Source organism: Phoxinus phoxinus (assembly GCF_949152265.1).
Source record: "Phoxinus phoxinus genome assembly, chromosome: 4".
Taxonomy (NCBI): Eukaryota; Metazoa; Chordata; class Actinopteri; order Cypriniformes; family Leuciscidae; genus Phoxinus; species Phoxinus phoxinus.
This window is the reverse complement of record NC_136879.1, coordinates 30,089,135-30,114,797: the sequence shown is the minus strand read 5'-3', so window position 1 is coordinate 30,114,797 and position 25,663 is coordinate 30,089,135. Positions and strand designations below refer to the sequence as shown.

Below are 25,663 nucleotides of genomic sequence, written 5' to 3'. Positions count from 1 at the left end.
CACTTGAGTGAACTGCAATTGCACTGTATGAACTACAGAGGGAGACAAAGACCAAATGTTGACAATACAACACGCCCTATTTGTTCAATAACGTCATCATTACATATTCTATGTATATTATGTAATTGTAGACTATTTGTTCACTGTGTATGTGTGATTATATAGACCGGCTAGGCAAATACTTTAAACATGATCAGTGCTATAAGACAATGTTCTCAATTTTCAAATAATGTATTATCCTAAAAAAAAAAAATATTTTTACACTATACATATGATTTGTTTGTGCATCTATGACATAGTTTGAGAAGTGTGATTGTCTATGGTTTTTAAAATCTAATATGGTTTTAATTTAAAATAAATATTTTGGCACCCAGATGCCATGTGTTAAGGCTGGGGGAGAAATGTCTCTAAATAATAAGTAGTCAGATATTTGTTTTTAAATGCATTGCATGGTTTAATATACATGACAAGCTTTGACAAGTGATGAGCAACTCCATATGTAGAGCAAGTGCAATGTTTGTGGGGTGGTAAATTACCTATATAAAACAATGCAAAAGTTAAAAGTGAGTCAAGCCTGCACCACTGGAAATAAAAATATAAAACATTTAAAATACAAATCTATATATTCATAACAGCAACAGTGGAAAAAAGGAAATACAAACACATGAATAGATTTGTTACTACTTCCAGCTATGTCAACAGTCAATCTGAAAAGAGTTTGTAGAATTATAAAGCAAATGTTTAAGGTACGGTATATATTGTACTGTATATCCCATCACTGCTGCTGAACACCACTGAACAATAGCAAAAGGTTGCAATGTGTGGCTTCAGTACAAACTGCCATTGTTGACAAAGCATCCAATGGAATAATGTAATGACGCATTGATTGTTAAATCTTAATCCCGTAAACTTGCTTTAGTGCTGCAAGAATGTCTGCAATAACCAATGTAAACGCAGATGACAGCATGTGTTCAGTCACACAAAGAGCATTCGCTGCTGTACACAGTATGTCCTCATTACTGCTGTTTACCTGACAGTTTCACTTATTATTGATTGCAAAGTGGCAAATCTGAGTGACTATAAAGTTATTTTCTGAAATAAAACACTATAAAAAAACAAAATACTAAAATGAGATTCTTTGAATAGAAAACACGACAATAAAAAAACAAGTCTAATTGGAATCCAGACTTATCTTCATCTATTTCTATCAAAAGAGTAAGAGCAGCGTATACCAAAGAGGGAAAGGCTCACATGGGCATTCTCACGATAATGATTGACATTTAAGAAAAGTGCGTGTATAGGCAGTATGATAGCTCTTCAGCTCTGGCCTGCTGTATTTGTGTCTCTACTAAGGCAAAAGTCGAGGACAGACACAGACATACAGATCTTCATCAGTCTGAGATTAGATGTGAGTTATTGCCGACTTCCACTGAGACAGTGGGAGATAATGGACCAGTCGAGAGTTTGTTCCACACATCACATTATCTAGACGAGAGGGGTTTGATTTGGCAGGTCTCCTGGTTTCTCAAAGCAGCTTTCAGAGTGTTAGAACGATATCAGTGCCTGTTCTCCATTTTAAACCGGTTTCTATCAAGACTGGTCACAGGCGGTACCTGAAACAGAAAGCAATGTCCAGATTTGGTTAGAGTGTATGTAACACGAACCCTATATATAAATTGCAGTTGTGTTCCATGTCATGATGATGATAACATTGCCTTTTTTGCGATATCAAAAAAGTTAACATCATCATGGAACTCTCAAAACAACATCATTATGGAACACATGGAACACATCCCCAAAAAGGCAGCTATTAAATGTATATATATATATTAGGGCTGTGAAACAATTAATCGTGTGTAAGTGTGTATTTACAAATACAAAATAATTATACACAGTACACACAAATTTATTATGCGAACACAAACTTTTATTTTGGATGCGATTAATCGTTTCACAGCCCTAATATATATATATATATATCATGATTTGATTAGTATGGAAATGCAGATGTTTATTCATGTGGAACACAACTGCACATTTGTATTACTAATAATATATATATATATATATATATATATATATATATATATATATATATTATTAGTAAAAAAAAATTGCAGTTTTGTTCCACATGAATAAACATCTGCATTTCCATACTAATCAAATCATATTTCTATAACAAAGAGACCAAAAGTCATCCTCAAATTACAAATATCAGATGACATTGCAGGATGGATCCATGTCATGTCACAACTATCTATGCATTCTCATATTCCAACACAATTTAAACAATGTAAAATCATTGATCAAGGAGTTTACACAGAGAACAATCCCTCAGCATTACCGCTGCTGTACTTTACCTCTCATTGAATTATGTTGAGAGATCAGACTAGGTTAGTATTTACTAGACAGATATGGCAGTGAACAGAGGAGTGGTGTGAGCTTGAGTGGATGAGAATGGGAATGGAGATCCAGTGATGTTAAGAGGGGATGTGGACAAGGAAAGAGAGAAACAGACCGTGATGGTGGAGGGGTTCTAGTCAGCTACTCGGGATGAGTGGGGAATTATTTATGATGTTTCTAGTTTAGAGGTAAAATCAAAAATACCGTAAAGGTGTGAGACTTTTATTCCGTTACAGCAGGGCCCGGGTTTTCTTTATTTTCAGAGGGAATGGCTAAGTAGTCTGTCCTGTAGACACATGGGTACAAAAGAAAAAGGCAAAAACTAAGAGTTGACGGTGCACTTCTGCACCACCGTAGGTCCCTTCAGCAAACCAGCAGTCAGGACAATTACCAACATAAAAATTACTTCTTTTTTTTTCTCTTCACTCATCATCATGTTGCTCCAAACGTGTATGGTGTTTTTCGAAAAATCATTATGCAGCTCTTGCACAGTAAAGTGTTTACATGTATTTATTAGGAGCAATTTAATGTGTAAGGGAAACCTTGTGTATTTAGGTCGATTCACTGATGTTAAATCATTTAAAAAAAAATAGAAAATATTATAATAGAATATATTTAGTGCTGTCAAATCGATTAATCACGATTAATTGCACCTAACAAGTTTGTGTTTGTATAATATGTGTGTGTTCATATATACTGTATTATATATATATATATATATATGTATACACACACATATATATTATATTAATGCAAACTTTTATGTTAGATGTGATTAATGCATTTGACAGCACTAAATACAATATCATATTTTGTGAAACAAAATAATTTAATGTACTGTAGATGCTACCAAATGAAGCATATTTTTGGTTAACATTTATTTTTCAGTGTGCCATATAACAACAGTTCACAGTGTCCAGGTGCTCCAAAAAGAACAAATAGACCCTTAAACATATAATAAAATTCATAATTTAAGTCCAAATGTAAGTCAACTATTCCTATAATACTCAGTGACTCTGATTGAATATTCAATGATGCTGATGTTTGGGGTTCTCCATGTTTTCTTCTGCTGGCAGAGTGAGGACATGTCTGACAAACAAATCAACAAGAAATGACTGGCAACAAAGTAAACTTATGGTAAAGAAAGAGCAGGAAGAGATCAAATGACAGTCAGAGATAAATGAGTATCAGTTTGGAATCTGATGTGCCACCACTTTTCCCCATCTACCCTACATGACTGATGGAATTAGGTCGTACTAATGCACCCTTTTAAAAGCACTTATGCACACATTACCCATATGTGTGTGTGTTATGGTCTATCAAGTATCCAAACAACTCAGTAATCTCCAGAATACAGCGTTAAATTCATCACTAATGATTGAACTTTCAAATTAGTCAATAACGAATGATAATGTCATGTCTGAGTAAGAAAATGTTTTATTCAGCTGTCGAACAGGCCGTACTTACGCCTACATTTCCATTATGCTTGGAGTGCATTGAATAATGAAGTAAACTATTGAGACTGGAAGTAACATTTTGATGGACTTAAATGGAGCCTTTTCTCAGAAGAAGAGACATAGGCTGCATTTACACTGCAAGTCTTAATGCACAAATCCGATCTTTTGACCACATCCGATTTTTTGGCCCGCCTGTTTACATTCACTTTAGACAGCACTGGAATCCGATATCTGTGTTTACATTAATTCCCGCCCAAAATGATTTTCGGTGATCGTTTTACTATGCACATGGTATACGCTTGTGTTGAATGGCCGTGCTATTAAAATTATTTATATAATTAATGTCGGGTGGTCATGATTATTTGCCAGCATAAACAATATAACAGCTAATATAACATGACGCATTCATTTTTTGCAGCGCAAAATGATATGGAAAAGCTATAGTTATCTACAGCTCAGATCTAGAATTCTGAAGTGAAATAAAGTAGCCCTGTATTTTTATTTATTTTTTGAAGAATTCAAATTAATTAACCAGAGAGAGAGATAGTGACCTAATAGTGAAGCTTGTTGGTTTAATTACAGCGAAGTTATCACCTCAATGCTGATAAATATAATGTAGCTTTCAGTAGTGAAGCTGTTTTGTTTATAAAAGTCACGGGCAGAGGTTGAAATTCAGCTTCTGAATGTTTCTGTGTTCGGCAATTTCTTTTCTTTACAAAGATAACTATAAAGTTCCCACCTCAATAAAAAGCTGTGAGCGAGCGCATACAGGCACGTCTACCTCCTAATAGAACAATAAAAAGCTATCTTTGTGAATAAACGTGTCATCCTCGCCTTGTGGTGGCTTTGGATTCAAAGGGGAATCGGAAATGCGTGTGTTTAGATGAAAGTCGGATGTCCAGATATAGGATATGTATCTGATTTAAAACCACATTTGGAACTGGCTCAGATCGGATGTGGATAAATCGGATCTTGTGCGGATTTTTTGTGCCAGTGTAAACGCAGCCTGATTGTGGCTGAATGTTATGTTTATTGATATATTTAATATATTCATATATCTCAAATCTGACTACGCATACGTATCTATAAAATGTTTTGTTGAAAATAACAACGCGTAAAACAGACAGACAGAGTTAAGCTAATGTATGTTTCTGTCGGTGGATACGTAATTTGGCTTTCCAAATACCAGTGCCGTATGCTCTAATATGACCAGTCATTTATGCCGTCATCACCCGGGTGTTAATAGTTTGCGAGCGCAATGAGACCTAAACAGCACACGTTTCTATCGGTGTTTAAATGAAACTAATTTAAGCCTTGCAAATTTAAACATTCAAAAGCACGAAGATGCGAAAGAGAAGATTTGTGTGTGTGGTATCCGAAGTGCGCACAAGGAAGTCATGCCGTCATCACCCGGGTGTTAATAGTTTGCGAGCGCAATGAGACCTAAACAGCACACGTTTCTATCGGTGTTTAAATGAAACTAATTTAAGCCTTGCAAATTTAAACATTCAAAAGCACGAAGATGCGAAAGAGAAGATTTGTGTGTGTGGTATCCGAAGTGCGCACAAGGAAGTCATGCCGTCATCACCCGGGTGTTAATAGTTTGCGAGCGCAATGAGACCTAAACAGCACACGTTTCTATCGGTGTTTAAATGAAACTAATTTAAGCCTTGCAAATTTAAACATTCAAAAGCACGAAGATGCGAAAGAGAAGATTTGTGTGTGTGGTATCCGAAGTGCGCACAAGGAAGTCCTGTGCTTGAATGGACAAATTCACACAAACATTTTGTCAACTTGCCCTTATTGGCGAGCATCCTAGCAATTATGTCTTAAGGCGAGACACTACAGGTGAATAGGGTAAAAATTGTAACTTACAGATATCACCATGAAACTTTACCAGTTGATTACTCACATGAATAGGAGAAAAACATGTATTGCATGTTTTCTGTAATTTTATGTTTAAATATGCTAATAATCAGGCTAATGATCTAATTAAATATGCGCTAATTTGCATATATTTTGAAGTGACAAATCTGACCATTGAAAAAAACAAGGTTCAAAATTATTTTTGCATTTTGTTGACATATTCAATAAAAAAAATATATTACCAGAGGGGATTATGAATATCTCCTTTTGTTACCCTTTAAATCAGAAAATACTGCCAATAGCCTTACATTTTTTATTTCCGCCCTATTTTTAGGCATAAAATGTCATATAAATCAGGCCAAGAATGATATATCAACAAATCCCTCTGGACAAACCTTCACAATATAGTTATGAATACGACTGTAAAGTTTGGTATATGTAGGTGCTACAGAAGTGGAAAATCGTCACTAGGAGTGTGAGAAAAAAACTCATTTTGAGAAAAAGGCCTTTAAAGATTTGTATGGCAAAATTCCACTAATTTCTATTGAAAGCCATAAATTACGGACAAAATATACTTTAGGTCCAAGTAAAATCCATTTATCACACTGTTTAACATCCAAAACTCATTATTGCTTCATCCATCACTGATCATAACATCCAAAACATGAGAACACTTATAAATACGAATATAACTTTGGATCCGTGCATTATTTCTTAAAGTGACAGCAGCCTAATATTCCTTCTGTCTGTGTTTTTAATGTTAATCAAACAACAAAAGTCAAGGAAATAATAACAGCTCTTGACTGAATAGCTTTTTGAATAGCTTAACATCTTTATTTCATTTATACAGTGAAGATTATATGCAATGTTGTTTTACATTTGGTTACTTCATTCAATTTCTGTACCTGAAAACTGCTGTTAGATTCCTGAAAAAACTGAAAGACTATGTTTATTTTATTTGTATCTTTGCTCTATTGTATTTATTTGTGCGGTTGCTTGTAGTTTGATTATTTGTTCTTATGTCCTTTATTTTTATTTGACTTTCCCCCTGAACATAGCACATACCGAACCGTACAGAAACGGTGACCCTAAATCCGTTACACCCACTCACATGTATATGTTTTTGTGAACTTGTATTTTAGGTTATAGTGTTAAGTTCACATGAAAATGTAATACTCACGCAGAGTCCTGTGCCTGTTCATCAGATCTGGAGATCTTCCTATAGCAGTAGACCATCTCCACCAGTAACCACAATGTGAGAAACACCAGGAGCACATACATCATGATCTCGGAGTACAGCGCTGCAGTGTCTCGACTCGCTGAGAAAATGAAATTATGTTATCAGATGGAATTTTGTGTAATTGGTTGAGCAATCAGAAGAGGCTTGCCAGACAGATACTGTGCCAATAAGGATGTTTGTGATGAATTCAGTCTCACTCTCAAGTGTACTGGGAATGAGAACAAAAGTGCAGAACGCATAATTGGGCAAGTCACTGCTTTAATGCACTAGGATAGTTTTCAAAGCTATTTTAGGTCACCAGGAACTATAGTGGTTAGTAAAAACAAAGTGTAATACGTCACCTCAGAGATGAGCAGGCATGCTTTGCATCCAGGTGATACAAGTGTGCGCAACTGGTTTCATATAACAATTTTAACCAATTGTGTGTTTTTATCAGTTTTTTTATTGTTATATGAACACAAGCACAAGACTACAACAGCATGCATATAATAACTGTAATCAGAAATGAATTGACTGCTGGCAAGAATTCATCAAAATAATTTATGAAACTTGCTAAATAAAATTGATTTTATTTGTTAAATCTGATTTTTAAGTGAGTAAGTAGGTAGAAATAGATGGATACATATTCCTGCATGTCCTTTAGAAGACACATTACAGTAAATAATTCACATGCAATTGCAAACACAAAACCACACAATAATACAAACATGCTCGGATACATCATGTCAACTTTCCCTTGGAGGACAGTGAGACTCAAAAGTTATATTTCATACTATAAGGCCTGTAAAAAGTCTATAAAAAGACCAACATAGAGTGACTTTGTGATCAGAGGTTCTCAGCTTCATCTTTCAGAGCAGAAGCCCACCCACTATGATCTGATTATATTCAGAATGTATACACAAACTGTTTTGCATTTTAAAAAAAATTTTTTTTAAGTTGAGAATCACTGTGTATACATAGACAGTAGTGCAGCGCATGTGACATGTTTTAGAGAGAAATAATTTACTAAATCTTGCATGATTTTTGCATGATTTAAAAAAAAAGGATGTGTATATGTATAGGAGTTTATTATGTATGTCTCATGCACTGCGGTGAATAGATCTTAAATGGCATGGAATGTAAAAGCAGAGTTGTACTGTAAGTTTGTGGTTCTGGAAGGCTGGTTGCAATTCAAAATATCCTCAAAACCCATCACTTAAATACAACGTTGTATGTTTCTATCTGCGAACCGAGACACTCACAGATAGAGATGCATTGGGGTTGCATGATTAAATATAGACAAATATACGTTAGGTAAAGTATATTCGATTGAAGTGAGAGGAAGTGCTCTGCATTCAGCAATCTCAGGCATCCAGAGAATAGCATACAAACCAGAATATTTACATTACCCCTTAAAACAGATAGAGAGGTAAGTGGTTGCTTAGATAAAGCCTGAAAACAACTTCCTGCCTTCCAATAAGTAAGCTTAAATAACAATAAAAAAAAGAACAGAGCACACAATTACTAGAACAACAAACATGTCAGGACATCGTATTAAAGGAACGACTCTAGTCTGTACTGAGCTCAGTAGTGTGACAATCAGCGGCTGGAGTGCCCGCGTGAGCCACTGGGGGGCACTCCTTCTCTGTTTCACTCATTTTTATGTTTTACTCTGGACTGATTAATGTTGATTTTATGCACCTGTGTTTTATTATCTTGTTTAGCGCACCTGTCTTAAGCCTGAGTGGCCCGTTGCACCAGTGCTCAGTATTGTTTGTGTCTTACTGCATTACCCAGCGTTTTCCGAGTTCCTTTGTATTTTCTAGTTTCACGGTTCCTGGATTCTTTGCCTGTATCTGGTTTTCCCGTTTGCCTTCTCCCTGCATTGTACTTCTGATATTGGACTGCTTACCTGGTTTTGACCCCTGCCTGTTTCCTTGTACCTGTCTCTGGATTCTCCTCTAATTAAAGCCTGCATTTGGATCACCACTGTCTGTTTCCACGAGCAGTTCATGACAGAATACTGAGCCACAACTGATCCAGCGGCTGAGAGAGACACGGACCTCGTCATGGATCCCACAGCGCAGATCGTAAGCCTCCGTCAAGGGGAACGTCCTCTCAAGGTTTTTGTGACCGATTTTTTGAAGCTCTCTCGTCAGTCCTATTTAGATGATTTCTGTTTAATGATGTTCTTTCGGGGAGGACTGTCTGAACCGCTTGGCTCTACGATACCGTTTCCAAGTTCAAGCTGGACTCTAACCCAATATATTGACCTGGCCCTTTCCATGGGCGGTTCGCTTTTTACTGTGGATTTTTTGGAACTTTTGCTTCACAGAAAGCCCGACGATTCGCCATTGTACACTGAATCCACGCATCAATTGTCTCCCGGTGAAGCAGCGCTTCGTAAGGGGTCCGCCGTATCCACGCAACATGTGAATCCCGACGTTCGGACACTTCACGTGAGCTCAGTTGTATTCCTGCCTCAAGGGTTTTCTACTGAGTCTGAGCGCGTGCCAACCGAACCCACGCTTCACGTCAGCCCAGCCGAGACCGCGCTCGATGAACCAGAGCTTCACGTCAGCCTCGACGAACCGAGTGAGCCGAGTGAATCGAGTGAGCCGAGTGAGCCGAGCGAGCCGAGTGAGCCGAGTGAGTCAACTGAGTCAAGTGCATCCTGTGAGTCAACTGAGTCAAGTGCATCCTGTGAGTCAACTGAGTCAAGTGCATCCTGTGAGTCAACTGAGTCAAGTGCATCCTGTGAGTCAACTGAGTCAAGTGCATCCTGTGAGTCAACTGAGTCAAGTGCATCCTGTGAGTCAACTGAGTCAAGTGCATCCTGTGAGTCAACTGAGTCAAGTGCATCCTGTGAGTCAACTGAGTCAAGTGCATCCTGTGAGTCAACTGAGTCAAGTGCATCCTGTGAGTCAACTGAGTCAAGTGCATCCTGTGAGTCAACTGAGTCAAGTGCATCCTGTGAGTCAACTGAGTCAAGTGCATCCTGTAATGAATCAAGCCCAGTGAAGCGCCGTCGCAGAAGGAGAAGGAGGACTCGTTGGGCTCGCCAGGCTCCGGAGGGCGTTCCCAGACTCCTCGCCCTGCCGGCCCCGCCTCTGCGCCTCGCCCTGCCGGCCCCGCCTCTGCGCCTCGCCCTGCCGGCCCCGCCTCTGCGCCTCGCCCTGCCGGCCCCGCCTCTGCGCCTCGCCCTGCCGGCCCCGCCTCTGCGCCTCGCCCTGCCGGCCCCGCCTCTGCGCCTCGCCCTGCCGGCTCCGCCTCTTCGCCTCGTTTTACCTGCGCCTCTTCCTGTGGCGGTTTCCAGCCTGGAGGCTTTAGCCTTAGACTTCCCCAAGTATTTTTTGGGGGGGGGCCATAGGTACCCTGTGAGGGCCATGGAGGCGGCGCCTACATGGACCTCTACACGTCGACCTTCGGCTGAGCTCTTGTCACTGGTCCTGTCCAGCCCTGTGCTCCCTACGTCTTGGTCCTGTGTTAAGTGTGCTCCGCCCTGGTCCCCTGTTAAGTGTACTCTGCCCTGGTCCTGTGTTAAGTGTGCTCCGCCCTGGTCCCCTGTTAAGTGTACTCTGCCCTGGTCCTGTGTTAAGTGTGCTCCACCCTGTCTCCCTTCTGAGTGTGCTCCGCCCTGGCCGTCGGCACGCCCTGCTCCGCCCTGGTCGCCCACGCTCCACGGCCCAGGCCCGGTCTGCCTGTGTCCTGGTCCCGTTCCCCTGCACGGGCCTGGCCCTCCATCCCATCCCCCGTTGACCTCCCCCCGGAGCTCTTTGGAGCGTCTGGAAGCCGCTCCTTAGAGGGGGGGTTATGTGACAATCAGCGGCTGGAGTGCCCGCGTGAGCCACTGGGGGGCACTCCTTCTCTGTTTCACTCATTTTTATGTTTTACTCTGGACTGATTAATGTTGATTTTATGCACCTGTGTTTTATTATCTTGTTTAGCGCACCTGTCTTAAGCCTGAGTGGCCCGTTGCACCAGTGCTCAGTATTGTTTGTGTCTTACTGCATTACCCAGCGTTTTCCGAGTTCCTTTGTATTTTCTAGTTTCACGGTTCCTGGATTCTTTGCCTGTATCTGGTTTTCCCGTTTGCCTTCTCCCTGCATTGTACTTCTGATATTGGACTGCTTACCTGGTTTTGACCCCTGCCTGTTTCCTTGTACCTGTCTCTGGATTCTCCTCTAATTAAAGCCTGCATTTGGATCACCACTGTCTGTTTCCACGAGCAGTTCATGACAAGTAGTATCTGAGCTCAGTAGTATCTGATTTTCAAGTTACAGCATGTTGGAAATGGCTTACAGTGCAGCCATCCAAATCAAACTGTAGAGATGAGGTAATCAGATCAATTATTGCTAGACAAGGTGATTCCAGTGTGAGAAATGTCTAGCGGTGTGTACGCTCACTTACCTTTCTTTTTCACCACCAGATCGATTTCGGTTGTCTTGGTGGCAGAATGCTTGAATGAATCGAACTCAAAGAAGCGGGACACCTTACATTCGTATTTGCCAGTGTCATTTAAAGTGACGTTTTTGATACTAATGGAGAGGTCCTGCAGGTCCTTGCTGCCGCTCCACGTCAGACGGCTCTTCCACTGCACATCTACGCCCTCTGGCTCCTGCGGCAGGCGGTCATACAGATAGATCTGTATTGGAGAGATGATTATGTGTTAGATATATTCATTTATTAAATACAACATGTATAAAAAAAAAAAAGAGGTGACCCTTGAGAAGTGACCTCACAAGCATATTTTCGTTATCTGGACCGGTGTAGGACCACTCCACTTTGGTCTCGGCAGAGATCTCCTCTCGTTTCATGCAGTAGATGCAGGTTAACTTCATCGCACGCCCTACAATGGCCTCTGAGTTGGATGGCACTTCCACACACACCAGTCGGACCTCCTGCACTGCAGAAAGCACAGAGAGTATTACTACATACACACATGCAAACTTCATAAAACTATCTGTCGGTCGGTCGGTCTGTCTGTCTATTTATCTAGCTAGCCATCGCTCCAAAGATGGAAAAGAAAGAAAGATCGTATCTAACTATCTATCTATCTGACCCGTATTTACTATACAATCCCCTAAAAAAGGCCTCGTCGACATGACAGCCATCAGCACAGATCCTCAGCAGAGACCACAAGAACCAGACAGGTCCTCCGCACAGACCCTATGGTCCACTTGGGCTACATACTGGCGTGATGAATCGATCTTCAAGCCAAAGAATATTTGAATGCTACTGATCATCATGAATCATAGTCACACCGTGTTCATTTGTTGGCCAGAGGAGAACTGCCCCCCCCTACTGAGCCTGGTTTCTCCCAAGGTTTTTTTCTCTCCACTCTGTCACCTGATGGAGTTATATATAGTTACAATAGTATTGATCTTATTGTTCTGACTGTACTGACGCTGCTGTATGAGAACTGAACAGAGCTGGACGATGACATCACTGTTTTCTACCGATCTGCTTTAAAGATGAAATTACCTAATTTAATAATTTATTATCTTTACAACGAAACTGACTTCAGCTGAACAACAGCCGAAATACATAATTTTCCTGTTATCACTGTAAAGCTGCTTTACATCTATCTATCCATCCATCCATCCATCCATCCATCCATCCATCCATCCATCCATCCATCTATCTATCTATCTATCTATCTTTCAACAACATGTAGGACATACAATCATGCTTTTAATAGCAATTGGAGTGAAAAAATTAACACCTTTCCAAAAATGTATCTTCAACCTGCATATATTTTATGGAGGTCAATTAAATCTGAGGCAGAGTTTTCTCAAGGGAGCACTAGAGAACGAAAAAAACGAGACAGAGAGATTATTATCCATTACAAGCTACAATTTCAGAAAGAGCTCACAGCACGTTCTTCTCCCGATCAGACAAAAACATACTTTAAAGTGCACCGATTGCTGCAGACACATGTTCAGTATTGACCGCAGAGAACAACCCATTAAGCAGGGGCCGGGCCGAGGCCTCAATGATGTGAAGATTGTTCTGGAGGGTTCACTCGACTGTGAACATAACCTCTCTGCTGCCATTGTTGAAATGGAGACCATCTTACATAACTCACAGCCTCTAGCACAAGCTGTCAACACTGATCGTGCCTTTTCTGTTTGACGGGTCATATGGGCCAATGAAAAACACTAAATGTAGTTGTCCAGCCCACAAGCATACTGTAGATGATGTATAATAATAACTAGTTGTGACATACTTGGGCACTAGTCAAAGAATGTGAACTTGGTGGTAGATGAAATACAATTCAAAATCTATTTCAGAACTTAATATTCTGATGACACCAGACTGCCACAGTCTGTGAAGAGAGGCTGTCTGAGTCATTGCCACTTATGTTACTGTTTACAGCTGAATCAATGCCATCTCTGTATGCAGGGATTGTACTTGTATTTTATATGTAAATGTGTGGCTCATAATGTTCAAGCACCTCATATATCTCAAACACGGTCTATACTAATGCTCTGTTGTTTATTTAACTGGTTTAAATGGTTTCTGTATCCTATGAGATACAGTCATTTAAGAGGCTGGGGGGAGCGAGGTAATGAGAATAATTTCTGATTAAAAAAATATTGAACAGGGTGTCCCTACAAATACTCAAGTGGATTGACAAAAACATATTTATGTAAAAGCAATATAATAGCATGCTGTAAACACACATTGATATCTTTTACATGTACATGGGAGATACAAACTGTAAAATAAAAAACAAAACATGCAATAAAAAATAAAACATTGGGAATAAATTTATCTTCAGAGGTCTATTTATGTTTCTGTATTGCATATATGACAACCACACTAGTTAGAAATTGCTTACAGGACAAAACCTAGTATTCAGTTTCTATATATAATATATAGCTATATATAACTATAATAAAAACTTTTATTATCTCAAACTATAAACTATTATCTCACTAGTATTTTCTTTCTTTATTTTTTATTTTTAAATGACAAAAATCTGTCTGTTACAAAAATACGTTCGAATTAGACATTTAAAATATCAAAACACTTACCAGCAAATAGGAACAGCAATAGCAAATGCAAAACAAGCCTCGTGTGAGTTGCCATGCTGGGAGTTGTAATAACAGGGCGGTGTCTCAGATTGAGTCTTCCTGTTAGTACAGAGAGAGAGAAAAAAAAGAAAAGTCGACACTGAAACTTAATTTTAAAGAGGTTAAACGCTTATATATGACTGAATGAATATGGGGTTCAGCACCACGGACAGCGCCCAACCGCGCGCGATTGTCAGATACTCACTATTTAAAGCAGATGTTTACATCGCTGACACAGAGATAGGTCTGTACAGATGATACACTATGACTTTAATAACAAGCTGTGAATGAAACAACTCGGAGGAGCTGAGGTGTACGGGACGGAAAGAATGTTTTCATGCTTTTCAAGAAAAAGTTTGAGGTTTCTTACCGAGATACAAACATCCGTAAACGTATTAAGCTAGAAGCGGACGCTGCTGCTCCATGACAATGCTCGTGAAACTAAAGACCTGTGGATCTTGATTCCTGTAGAAAATGCGCGCGAAGTAAAGAAATCCAGCGCCTCCAAAACGAGCTTCTAGAAGATGTCAGTAACAGAGAAGGATTACTGATTCCTTAATGTGTTCCCTTTTGCATCCACATGAGCAGTACAGATGCTCCATCGTCAAAGCACCGACCGCAGCTGTAGAATAAGAGACGCCTGCTTTGTTTTCTTACTAAGTAACCACTTACTCATGACAGACATGCTCTGTGCGCATGCGCCGCTTGATCCACTTTCAAATTGGCGTCGTTGCTTAGTAAATTGCAAACGTCTTTTAGAACAGAAAAAAACTTTTTTCGCTGATAAAAAACATGATTTTAAAGGTCCTTTTTCATAAATAAGTTGAAATTGTCACGTATTTTAAATGTTATAATAATTGTATAATATATTTTTTTCACAATTGTTTACATTAGGCCTACATACATTTATTACAAACCAAACAATGGTTTCACATTTTTGCATGTTAACGTTAGCTCTTGTGTAAATTGTTGTCATTTAGACTAATTGTTTTATGGTTTAATTTAGCTATAAAGCCTATACACTATAGAAATGATGAAACAAATATTATTGGAGTATTTCTTTACTTACTACTAAAGACTATTTCAGTCTTTCTACTTCAAAAGTCCACGTTTAATTCAATGTGTTAACTTACTTGGCGCTTCTTTCTTATTATATTGTAAAATGTAACTTATTAGCAATTTCTAAGTGAAAATTGTTTCTACACCAATTTCTTTTCAGAGTGTTTAATAGCAAGTTTAAATGTGACAACTTGCCCCATACAGTGTGACATGTATTTCCCCACTTTTTTATATATATATATTTTGTTTTAGTATCTTAAAATCAGTGCCATTGTTTTGTCTCAAGATGCACACCAGTAATATTTTTTTTCTAAGACACATTTATAAAAGCTACTTAAATGTCCTAATTAAACTAAGGCCTAATCCTGGCTTAATATAAACCCTGTCTGTGAAACCAGACCATAGTGTTCAATAAACTTAAACTGTGTTCCAGGCAATATCAGTGGAAATGTTCAGTATTTTTTTCATAGCCAAAACCGTGTCTGCACAAAAATGAACCTTCAAGAATTAACCTAGATTGTTCTATTCAAGGCCCGATGCCTAATGTGTGATTTGTTCATATGTGGCAGTGGAGTCCTCATGTGCAACAGAACGTGACAGATGTGAAGCCGAAGCTTCGTCAGAGCCCACACATTTAACACACATCAGTGAGTCGTACACCAGCATCCATCGTTCAGTCATCAGCTCCTGTCTTCTCTCCCCTCATAAACAACATCCATCAACCCCAAGTGAGAACAGCACATCATGAGCTGCATCTGTAGGCTACTAGGCTTCTATTGTATTCGCTCGAGAACAGCAGCATCATTCAAACCCACACACTGGTCCTACTTAACCTACGCGTGGTCGGGGAAGCGGCTTCAGTGCAATTACTGCAATTATTACACGCATACCGAATCTATAACCTTTCCAGCTTTCAGTCATCACATGGATGACGAGTTCTGAAGAAATTGACAAATGCAAAATGGCATTTTGAGCTGAAATGTGCCATATGGTGAAATAGGCGCACAAAATCAAACCGCTTGTAGACTGCATGGCTATTAAGTTAAAACACTTTCAGTCACATGACTGACAGCACATATATATATATATAGGTCAAACGCTTGATGAAAAAAATCTGAGATAAACGTGTTGCACTCCAGTAATCCATACAGTCTGAAACGCATATGCAAATGCTATGTTTATGCTCACGACGGCTTAGCCATCAGTGTAGCTACAGTGTACATTTATGCCCATCTTGCTTTTCTACACACAAAAGGACTCGTTACGGTACCGTCGGGCAGGATCATTTGTTGGGATTAGATCCCTGTTTGAATATTAACACAAGCATAAGAAATGCGTCTAATCTTACAATTAGAATGTCGACGATTTTAATCTGGACAAAGTAGTAATGTATGGGAACCCAGTGAAGCTTAGTACAAAGGTCAGAGTTAAGGATTACAGATTTCATCATTGGGATTATGGCTGCTTTATTATGTTGACCTCACAGGAAGACAAAGAGCACATGATTCACAGTCCTAGAACTACACAACCACCAGTGTTTCCACCAGTCGTGCCAAATGCTTTCCAGTCTATTCGGACAAACAGGAAATTAATTGTGGAAGGGATTGAAATGAATCTCTCTTAGGGTGGTGTGTTTGTACAGAGCTCTAATACAATGGCAGGAGTGCATTGCTTAAAGAGGGAGATTTTGCCAGTAGGCTTGGTCTCAGCACAGGCTAAAAATGGCAGGCCTGTGGTGGTTGCTATACCCACGAAACAGGGAAACCATGGCAACAGCAACGCAAAACGACAGCATGGAGAGAGCAGGCCAGTGTAATGCTTTCATCCAGCAGTGGAGGATAAAACCCTGTGTGTCTGTTTTTTAGCTTCAGTAAATGAATAGTTTACATTATTACGGTGGCCCAGTAGTGCACAACTCAACGAAATTTAGAAAAAGCAAACAGAAGTTCACAACACAACAAAATGAATCCACAACACAACGGAAATGAGCCACAACACAATGGAAATGTTGTGCTGTGGCTCATTTCCATTGTGTTGTGGATTCATTTGTGTTGTGGCTTAATTTCGTTTTGTTGTGAACTTATGTTTGTGTAGTAATCCGTTTAGAAATAAATGAGAGTGAGAGAGATACAACTAGTGTTATTCCAGTGTAATAATAATAACCCCATATAGCACCTTTAAATGTACATCTCAAAGCGCTGAACAAAAACAATTAAAACAGCAAAGATACAACACACAAAAATACATAAATACAAAGAGAATAAACATAAAAGACTATAAATCAATTAAAAGCTAACCTAAAAAAATGAGTTTTAAGCTGAGATTTTAAAATACCAAAAGATTTTGCTTGCTCGATCACTGGTCCTCTCTGTGTTTGAGGATACGCCACGGTCATGAATTCAGAAAATGCAACTGAAGTGTTCAGTGCAAACTCATAATTAAAGTAATTGAAATAAAAAATATACAGTATTTATATACACGTCACATATACTGTATATAAATTGAAATAGACATATATAAATACAAAATAACCCGACATCAATACACACAAAGTCATAAACCAATCCACCAATTTAGTTTCACTTCACACTCAGATAAAAGTAACAGGTCACATAATAGTTTTGCAATGCATATTTTCTCTAAGAAATGCATATATTCCATAAACACGTGCCATATATATATATAATATTTCGTTTACAGTCTTTGTTGGCTGATTAACAGATTCTCTGAGTTCAAGTCTGATGAGCTAGTGCCTCAAACTACAGTCCAAGAATCAAGGCACTAAAGAATGTTCATTGAGAATGGAAAAGTCCATAAGGAAACAAAGTTCAAGCGCGAAAATGACTCCTATCCAGGCCGATGCCTCCCAAAAAAAAATGCTCCAAGGAAAGTTTCAAAGTGTTCATTTCATTAGTTTGCTAGGCCATTAAACAGTCCATGTTCTCTTGGCTTTTAACAGTCCATGTTCTCTCAGCCTACAGGTTATGTCAGTGAAGGCAGTCAGCGAAGGCATGATGGCAATGTGTGTCATTACAGTCCTGCAATGCCATCTGAGACCTGTTTAAGTGAAAGTTCATTCAGTTTCTTTCCTTGACTGGATAACAGATGGGGGCTGTGGGGGCTGAGGGAGAGAAGTAAATTGACATTGGTACCCAAGAATTCATATTTGGGGTCCATGTGTGTATGGGGTGTGGGTTAAAGTAATTTCTTGCATTTTTCACACTTTAGCATGCGGAGTTCCTAAGTTTTCATATGTGAATCTCTTTGGTGGCCGTCGCTGTCGAGCTCCAGATGGTTCCTGGATTTCTCTGCACAGGTAAGTGTTGATCAAGTAAACGTTGCTCTTCAGCAGGTGCGTTTTGTTCAGGCAATATCGTTCAGGTAACTGTTGTTCTTCAGTAGGTGTTTTTTGTTCTTTAGTGGGTGAGTCGACATGCGCTAGTACATCTTGTTCCGATTCAGCTAGATGTGGCAACACAGTCGAGTTAAGCATTTGTTCTGACTGTTCTCATGATTTTTCACAGGTAACAGTTGTGATGTGGTTTCCACTTCTATCTGGTTATGACTATCTTGTTGGGCCCCAAACTGGTAGGACTTCACTTGGACATACTCATCGTCACTTTCACTGTCGTTCTAGCTCATGTTCCTCCCTTCTCTTGGAAGGTGAAGCTGTGTGTTTTTGTTGGTGTTTTCGCTTCGGTGTAGTGTTTTGAGTCTGTCACCAGAGGTAAGTGATCACAAGGGAGAAGATGATTGATGCAACACTCTTGCTCTGCCTTTGCCCTGTTCTGGTTTTACTTCATAGATTGGAGTATCCTCCGCAGCCTGGCGGATGACAATATGGACTTCATCCTCCCAGTAATTTCGAAGTTTTCCTTCTAGTCATGTTTTTCACGAGAACTCTGCTGCCAGGATATATGACTTTTTAAATTTCACTGTGTTGTGCACTACTGGGCCACTGTACATTATAGATAAATAAATTATAATATAATATAATAAATTATATAGTTATATAAATATAATAAATATTTGATATTTATATTTGAAAATGTTTTAAACTCGAGACCACATTTAAAATCTGCAGTTCAAAATTTAAAACGTACAACAAAAAACAGTTAAGTTAAGATTTTTTTTTACATTTTTAAGAATTTAAAACTAAATTAAGAATAAACTATAAATAGTTTGTCTAAACTATAAAACATTCTCTTTATTAACTTCAGCACATGAATATTTTATATATATAAAAAAAAAAAAAAAAATTGGAAATAAGACAAATTTGAATAAAACATAATAACATTTTTTAAATGTGATATACTGTAATATGATAATATCATTTGTAATTAATACATTATATTAAATTTGAATAATAATAATACAAAATAGACATTTTCACTAATAGTTCATTTGAGTTCGCCTTGTAGAAGGAAAAAAACCCTGTCTTTTGAAGCTCATAGTGGGCGTAGATCAGTCCCAGGACAGAGCATAATGACCTGCATGATTCTCAGAAAAGCTCTGCATGCTGAGTAGGTCAAGAAACAGAGAGGCCATTCTGCCAGTCTGCATACATTGAAAGTCACAGCAGTCTCGTTGTTTGCTGCTGAAGTGTACAACAACAGGGTGTTTTTTCAGCTGTTTAAGAACAAGTTCCTGACAAAGATGACGTTTCATCCAAACTGTGCTATTCCAACCATCTTGCTGTTGCAAAGAGAGACTATGTCCTATTATGACATCTTATGCTTGCAGGTTTAAATGCTATATCAAAAACTGTCATATTGTAAATGATTTCCAACAGGGAACACTTGCCACATCCTACATTTACATCCTACTCCATGACATATCTGTTTGAAACCATCTCCCATGAGGAAACACTCCAGCTTTTACCAATACTGCTGAACCTCCTCTCAATACAAACCTACACAATATTTCTTTCTGACCTTCTCCCATCAATCTCACCTCATCAATCCATTCTTGACAAATGCTGCATCAGATTTGAACACAAACCCCACAGATATTAGTAAGCACTAATATCTGGTTACTGGATTATTTTGTTGAGAATATCATTTTAAGATTAAGCCATACACATATTATCAAAATTACAACAGATTAAAAACGAATTTCACGCTTTTATGTTTGGGTCTATATGTAAGTGCAGAGTGAATATTTTTCTCAATGGCTCTGGGTTAGTGTAAAGTAAGGTTAGCTGTAACTCAATCCAAGTAACTTAAGCAATTAAAGGGGTCATGACATGAGAAACCAAATTTGCCTTGATCTTTTGGTATATAAGAGGTCTTTGTACCATTAAAACGTCCTGCAAGTTTCATAGCTTAAGACGTCCTCCCCATTATAAACGAATCATTTATTTAATCAAGCTCTAAATACAGCTCGTTCTGGATCCATGGTAAGAAGTGACGTCACGGTACGAAGTGACGTACCAGCGTTTGCATACGACCGCCTCCGGCACAAGACAACTACGCTTAAAGCGCAAGGCAACTACGCTCATTTCGTATCATTGTCGCGCCCGCGCGCCGCGCGCCTCACTAGTGTTCAGTCGACGGACAGCGTACAGGGAACTGTACAGGGAAATTACGATGCCACGCAGATGTGCTGTTCCTGGCTGTGGACAAACAACATCTTTGAATATGCTGCGAAAGATCCAGACGTCAGGGAAAATGGAAGCACTTTATTTTTTGCAGACGTCTCAGTCACGGCAGTGTTAGTTTAAGCGTTTGTTCTGTACATGTGAAGGATGACTGTTTTGAGCTTTGCCAGAAAACTGTTGCTCAAAGATAAGTCCGTGCCGACTGTTCTGGGCTCAACATCGACGACGCAAACTGTAAGTAATGTATTTAAAACTTTAAACTACTTTTTAAATACGCTGAAAGATCCAGTCGTCAGGGAAAAAAATGGATGCACTTTATTTTTTGCGGACGTCCCAGTCACGGCAGTGTTCTATACATTTAAGGATGACTGTTTTGAGGAAAAAATCCCAATATGATGCTTGGCTTTGCCAGAAAACTGTTGCTCAAAGATAAGTCCGTGCCGAATATTCTGGGCTCAACAACGACGACGCAAACTTACTTTTTACCATGGCTAATATAAACACATTTGTATAAGAGAATCTTGAAAATATGTCGCCTTTCTAGTAGGCCTACATGTGATAGAAAATTAAAAATGTTGCCTTTATCAATGCTGCATCTTCAAATATGGCCTGTGCATGCATTTTTGTCCGTGGTACACCCTATCATTTCATTGGAATTAGTTAAATAATGTTAAACTGTTAGCAAATTAGGCTATATGATAATTATGCAACAATAATCTGTTTTCAAGTGTCTCGGGTTAATTTTTTTTTATTAATTCAAAATAGTTTCACTTTACATGTGGACACGGGCTGAATAGTTTCACTTTCCATGTGGACACGGGCTGATCCAGTCTTCGTTGTTGTGGTGATCGTTCATTTTCCTCTGATTCCTCATCTTGATTCCGGCTCAAACATAATAAGGTTTTATCATTGCAAGAGCCATCGCTTCGCATGCATCACCCGCTATTAAACAGTTGCGCCGAATCCGCACAGGTTCTGGCTGGGGGCGTTAATAATTGATGCATAGGCACTGACGTTAGCCAATCATAACAGTGGGCGTTAACACTGAACTCTTAAAGGGGAAACACCCCCAAAACAGACTGTTTGAATCAGAGGATGAGAAACAGGGTGGGAAAAGGTCATAAATCACTAAATTTTAAAAGTTTTTGGTAAAAAAAACTATAGTAATACTATATTTGCACCTAAGGGAACATAATAATGAAATATAAAAAACCATGTCATGACCCCTTTAACTAACAAAACACTTGTAACTTCTGTTACAGCTATTGAGACATCAATTAAGCATGGCTGATACAAATGAAGGTTTTCAAATAAAATATTTTTTATTAAACAATGACAGACAACAAAAATGTGTGAGTGTGTGTGAACAAGAAAAACAAAAACCAGGGACAGGTGATCCATGAAACAGACAGGACTGGTGATGGCCATAACAATCCTAGAGGTCCAGCATTGTTCTCACAAGCCGCTTCACTCAAGACAACAAATGAAAAGTTAGTATATCCCAAAAATTAAATAAAAAAAAAGTTGCTATAAAGGTGGTAGCGATTCATTACCGAACTAATTAGATGCTACCTTCACAGCTGGCGAAGTCACGCTAACTAGCAAGCAGGTTATAGAAAATTCACGTCATAGAAAATTGGTTGACAACCAAGATAAAATATAAATAATTACGCTGTGCATGTACAAATGAAGTAAGGAATAATTGACGACAGGCCGTTGAATTATTATAAAAATAATGCACACCCGAGGTGGTAATGCGGTCACGACGCGAAGCGGAGTGGCCGTTACACCTCGGGTGTGCATTATTTTTATAATAATTCAACGGTCTGGAGTCAATTATTCCGCTTATACTACAGTTACCACACCTCGAAATATTGTTCAGATGATGTATTTCAAGACGTTTGTAAAGTTTTTGTCATTAAAACGCTCTTGTATGTAGGACTAATTCCTTGCGCATCTAAACCCATGCTCCGTTGCTAATTCCAAAACGTCATTTTAGAGTTAGTAACGGAGGTTTGAGCCGCTGATAGCAGAGTAATGCTGGACACACACGTAACGACTAGAAACATTCTCTGACTGTGAATGCAGCAGATTTTAAACACCGCTGTGAACCGACTGAACGCGCTGAAAACGCGTGCATGATTAGTCATGACTCATAAGTATCAAATTACATTCATAACCGGCCTTAGAGAGAAGCATGTGCGTCAATATTATTATTTATTTATTAATTCAATTCGTTTTAATTAATTCGTTCATTCTTTTTTTCTAGTGACAGTAGACTAGAAGACTAATAAATGAAACACAAAGCCCTTTTAACAAGTATAGGCCTATCAATTTTATTTATTTGTTATATTATCTTCAATAATTACGAAAACCCGTGCAACAGGACTATCAATTTATTTAAATATTCAGTTTAATTTTTTATTGATTATATAGGACATTGAAAATTGCAGATCAAGCGCATGGGCTGCAGTTTCTCTTGTTATGAATTGTATCCTATTGTCCGTTATTACAGTTGACTACGCGAAGTGATATGGAACTGTAATGAGGTCAAGACCTGCCTGGAACTACTTTAGCCGTGCGGTTCCCTGAATATAATTGCACACCTCAGAACGTTCGTCAACCAATCAGATTCAAGCATTCAACGGCCCTGTAGTATAAGACCAGTATAAGCATCGCAAAGGGCCTCTAAAACAATATAGACAGTTGACAATTCAAAAGAGGTCGATATTTCAGCAAGTTACCTCTCGAACAACTCGACGCGCTGCAATGTAAGTGAATGGGGTTCAACCATACAGTATATGGGTTCAACGCCCAAATGACAGTGTTTGGAACTAATCTGATCTTCACATTCCGGAAGTAGGCGGTTAAAAGCACCGCCATTTTTTACAACGGAGGTCTATGGGAGTTTCGCAACTCTTTCTCTCTATGGCTCTGGTCAAACCTACTTCATCAGAAAAAGAACCATTCCAGACCGGAAGTAACTTTTCAGACTGTGATTAAAGATAACCACGGCAAACAATTTTTTTCTGTGTATTAACTTGCACGGATGAATTGTTCACCACAAGACATATCCGCTAACAAAGTAAATAGGGTCAATTTTGGTTTTATGCCGACTTTAAAGAGTTATAAGCCATGAATCAAGCCAATCAGCTACGAGGTCTATCACAACACTACACATTTTGATTTGAAGCAAAACTATTTTTGAAAATCAGACAAAAAGACAAAACACTTAGCCTAGAAATCAAGACGCACCCTAGCGGCAGCAAAATGTATTTTGCAGCCAGGGCAGGCTAGCAACTCTCCATAGACCTTCTAGCTGCAAAAACCTAAATTGGGTCAGGCCAATCACGTCGTGTATAGGCGGGGGCAGGCTTAACATATGACGACAGAGTTGCGACGCCTGCCACTTGAAAACAAAGAATGGCGGCTGCGGATGGAGAACAGCAGTCTTTCGAATCGGCTTTGGCCGCGACTCTGGAGGACTTGGAGTTAAGTTTTTCTTTAAGAAAAGAGCAAAGAACGGCACTTAAGTCATTCTTAAAAGAGGAAGAAGTGTTCGGAGTTTTGCTGGACTGGATCTTTGCCCCTCTGACTACGTCACCTTCTTCGTTGCTCTGGTTGGTTGTAGCGCTATCCTATTGCGTGCAGAGGGATTTTGAGAGACAACCGTTTATCCCGCCCCTCGGATTAAGCCGCGTCTATGGAGAGTTGCCAGACTAAAGATCTTGATGTAAGTCTGGCTTGCCAGGCTACAAAACACTAACAGCATAATTCAATTGAAAAAAGATGGAGAAATATAAAACTACTCATTTAGAAATGTTGATTTTATATATAAAAACTATATATTTTAAGTTTATTGTAAAACATGCATATAAATATAAACATTTAAGTATTTTGAGAGCATAGGGAGATCGACTCAATTACGTAATTCGCAACGCTTCTTGGAAGTGGGCGGAGCTAAGGAGCTATTTTGGCGCGTGTTGTTTTTTTGACTCTGAGTGGTGTAATTTTCTGTATAGCAGCATGGGTAATGCAATTTTTCAACAGGAATTCTGCTGTTAAACATGATTATTTAAATAAAAAAAAGCTGAAATAATGCAGGTTGATGGGTTCAGAGGAAGAAAATACCATGGATTAACAACCTTGCAGCTCATAGTAGGTCTGTCTTTAAAGGCTTTAAAGTTAGTATTTAAAATCTATTTCCTAATGGTATTTTTACTTCCATAACACGACTGTTAGCATTCTATAAAAAAAAAGTCAAATATGGCAGCCCCATTCTATGAAATAATTGCTTTGTTTTCTGAGGACTTCAATTTTATCAGTCTAGCTTTACAGTAGAAATGTTATCCAAAGTTTATTCTATGAAATAAGCTTGAGAAAAATATACCTAACTTATATCATACAGTTCATCAGTTTTGATGTAGACAGATAAGTATAAGACAGATAAATATTTAGCCTACTAAGACGCATTACCAACAGATATTTCTAGAAGATCGAATACAAATGGACAATTTACTTTTAAAAGATTTATATGCCTTTATTTGAATAATAAATGACAACACTTACGGCAGGATGGTCGCTTAATGGACATATCAACAATAGATCTTCAGCCCTTTAACAGTGGACAATATTTCTGCCAGTAAAACAGTGGTTTCCATAATAAGCTCCACTGCACCGTGGACTCGAGATCTGACTATGAGTTCATTACTCAAGTGGAGTGCTCTCAGGTATTGCAGCTGTCCATTTAATGAAGAGAGCCAGGACAGGAATAGGCATGATCACAGCTACCTCCTCCAGAAATACAGCACGACAACCTGTTCATTAATAATGTATATTAAACAAACAGAGCAAAAGCAACAATATTTGCATTTCCTGCTTCCCAAGCAGCAAAAGAATAGTGTTAAAGTTTTTGTTATAGTTATTAAGGTTAACCCAAAAAGATTGATATGCACAAAATAAACAGCAAAAACAAAAACAC

The 25,663-nt window shown here is 38.7% G+C and overlaps 1 protein-coding gene across 4 annotated transcripts; it reads right to left on the bottom strand.

Moving 5' to 3' along the window:
* Positions 1-438: 438 nt before the first annotated feature.
* On the bottom strand, positions 439-25,412 carry scn3b (sodium channel, voltage-gated, type III, beta). 4 transcript variants are annotated; one of them, XM_079608969.1, is made up of 7 exons: positions 25,252-25,408; positions 13,986-14,084; positions 11,688-11,851; positions 11,356-11,590; positions 6,907-7,045; positions 2,608-2,689; positions 439-1,613 (listed from the first exon to the last, which is right to left on the bottom strand). In XM_079608969.1, the coding sequence occupies exons 1-6, from the start codon at positions 25,274-25,276 to the stop codon at positions 2,626-2,628; spliced, it is 726 nt and encodes a 241-aa protein (XP_079465095.1). In that variant the 5' UTR covers positions 25,277-25,408; the 3' UTR covers positions 439-1,613; positions 2,608-2,625. The 4 variants fall into 4 exon arrangements, with proteins under 4 accessions (XP_079465095.1, XP_079465097.1, XP_079465098.1 ...); XM_079608971.1 differs by lacking the exon at positions 25,252-25,408 and adding an exon at positions 14,395-14,753; XM_079608972.1 differs by lacking the exons at positions 2,608-2,689; positions 25,252-25,408 and adding an exon at positions 14,395-14,753.
* Between the last annotated feature and the right edge of the window lie 251 nt (positions 25,413-25,663).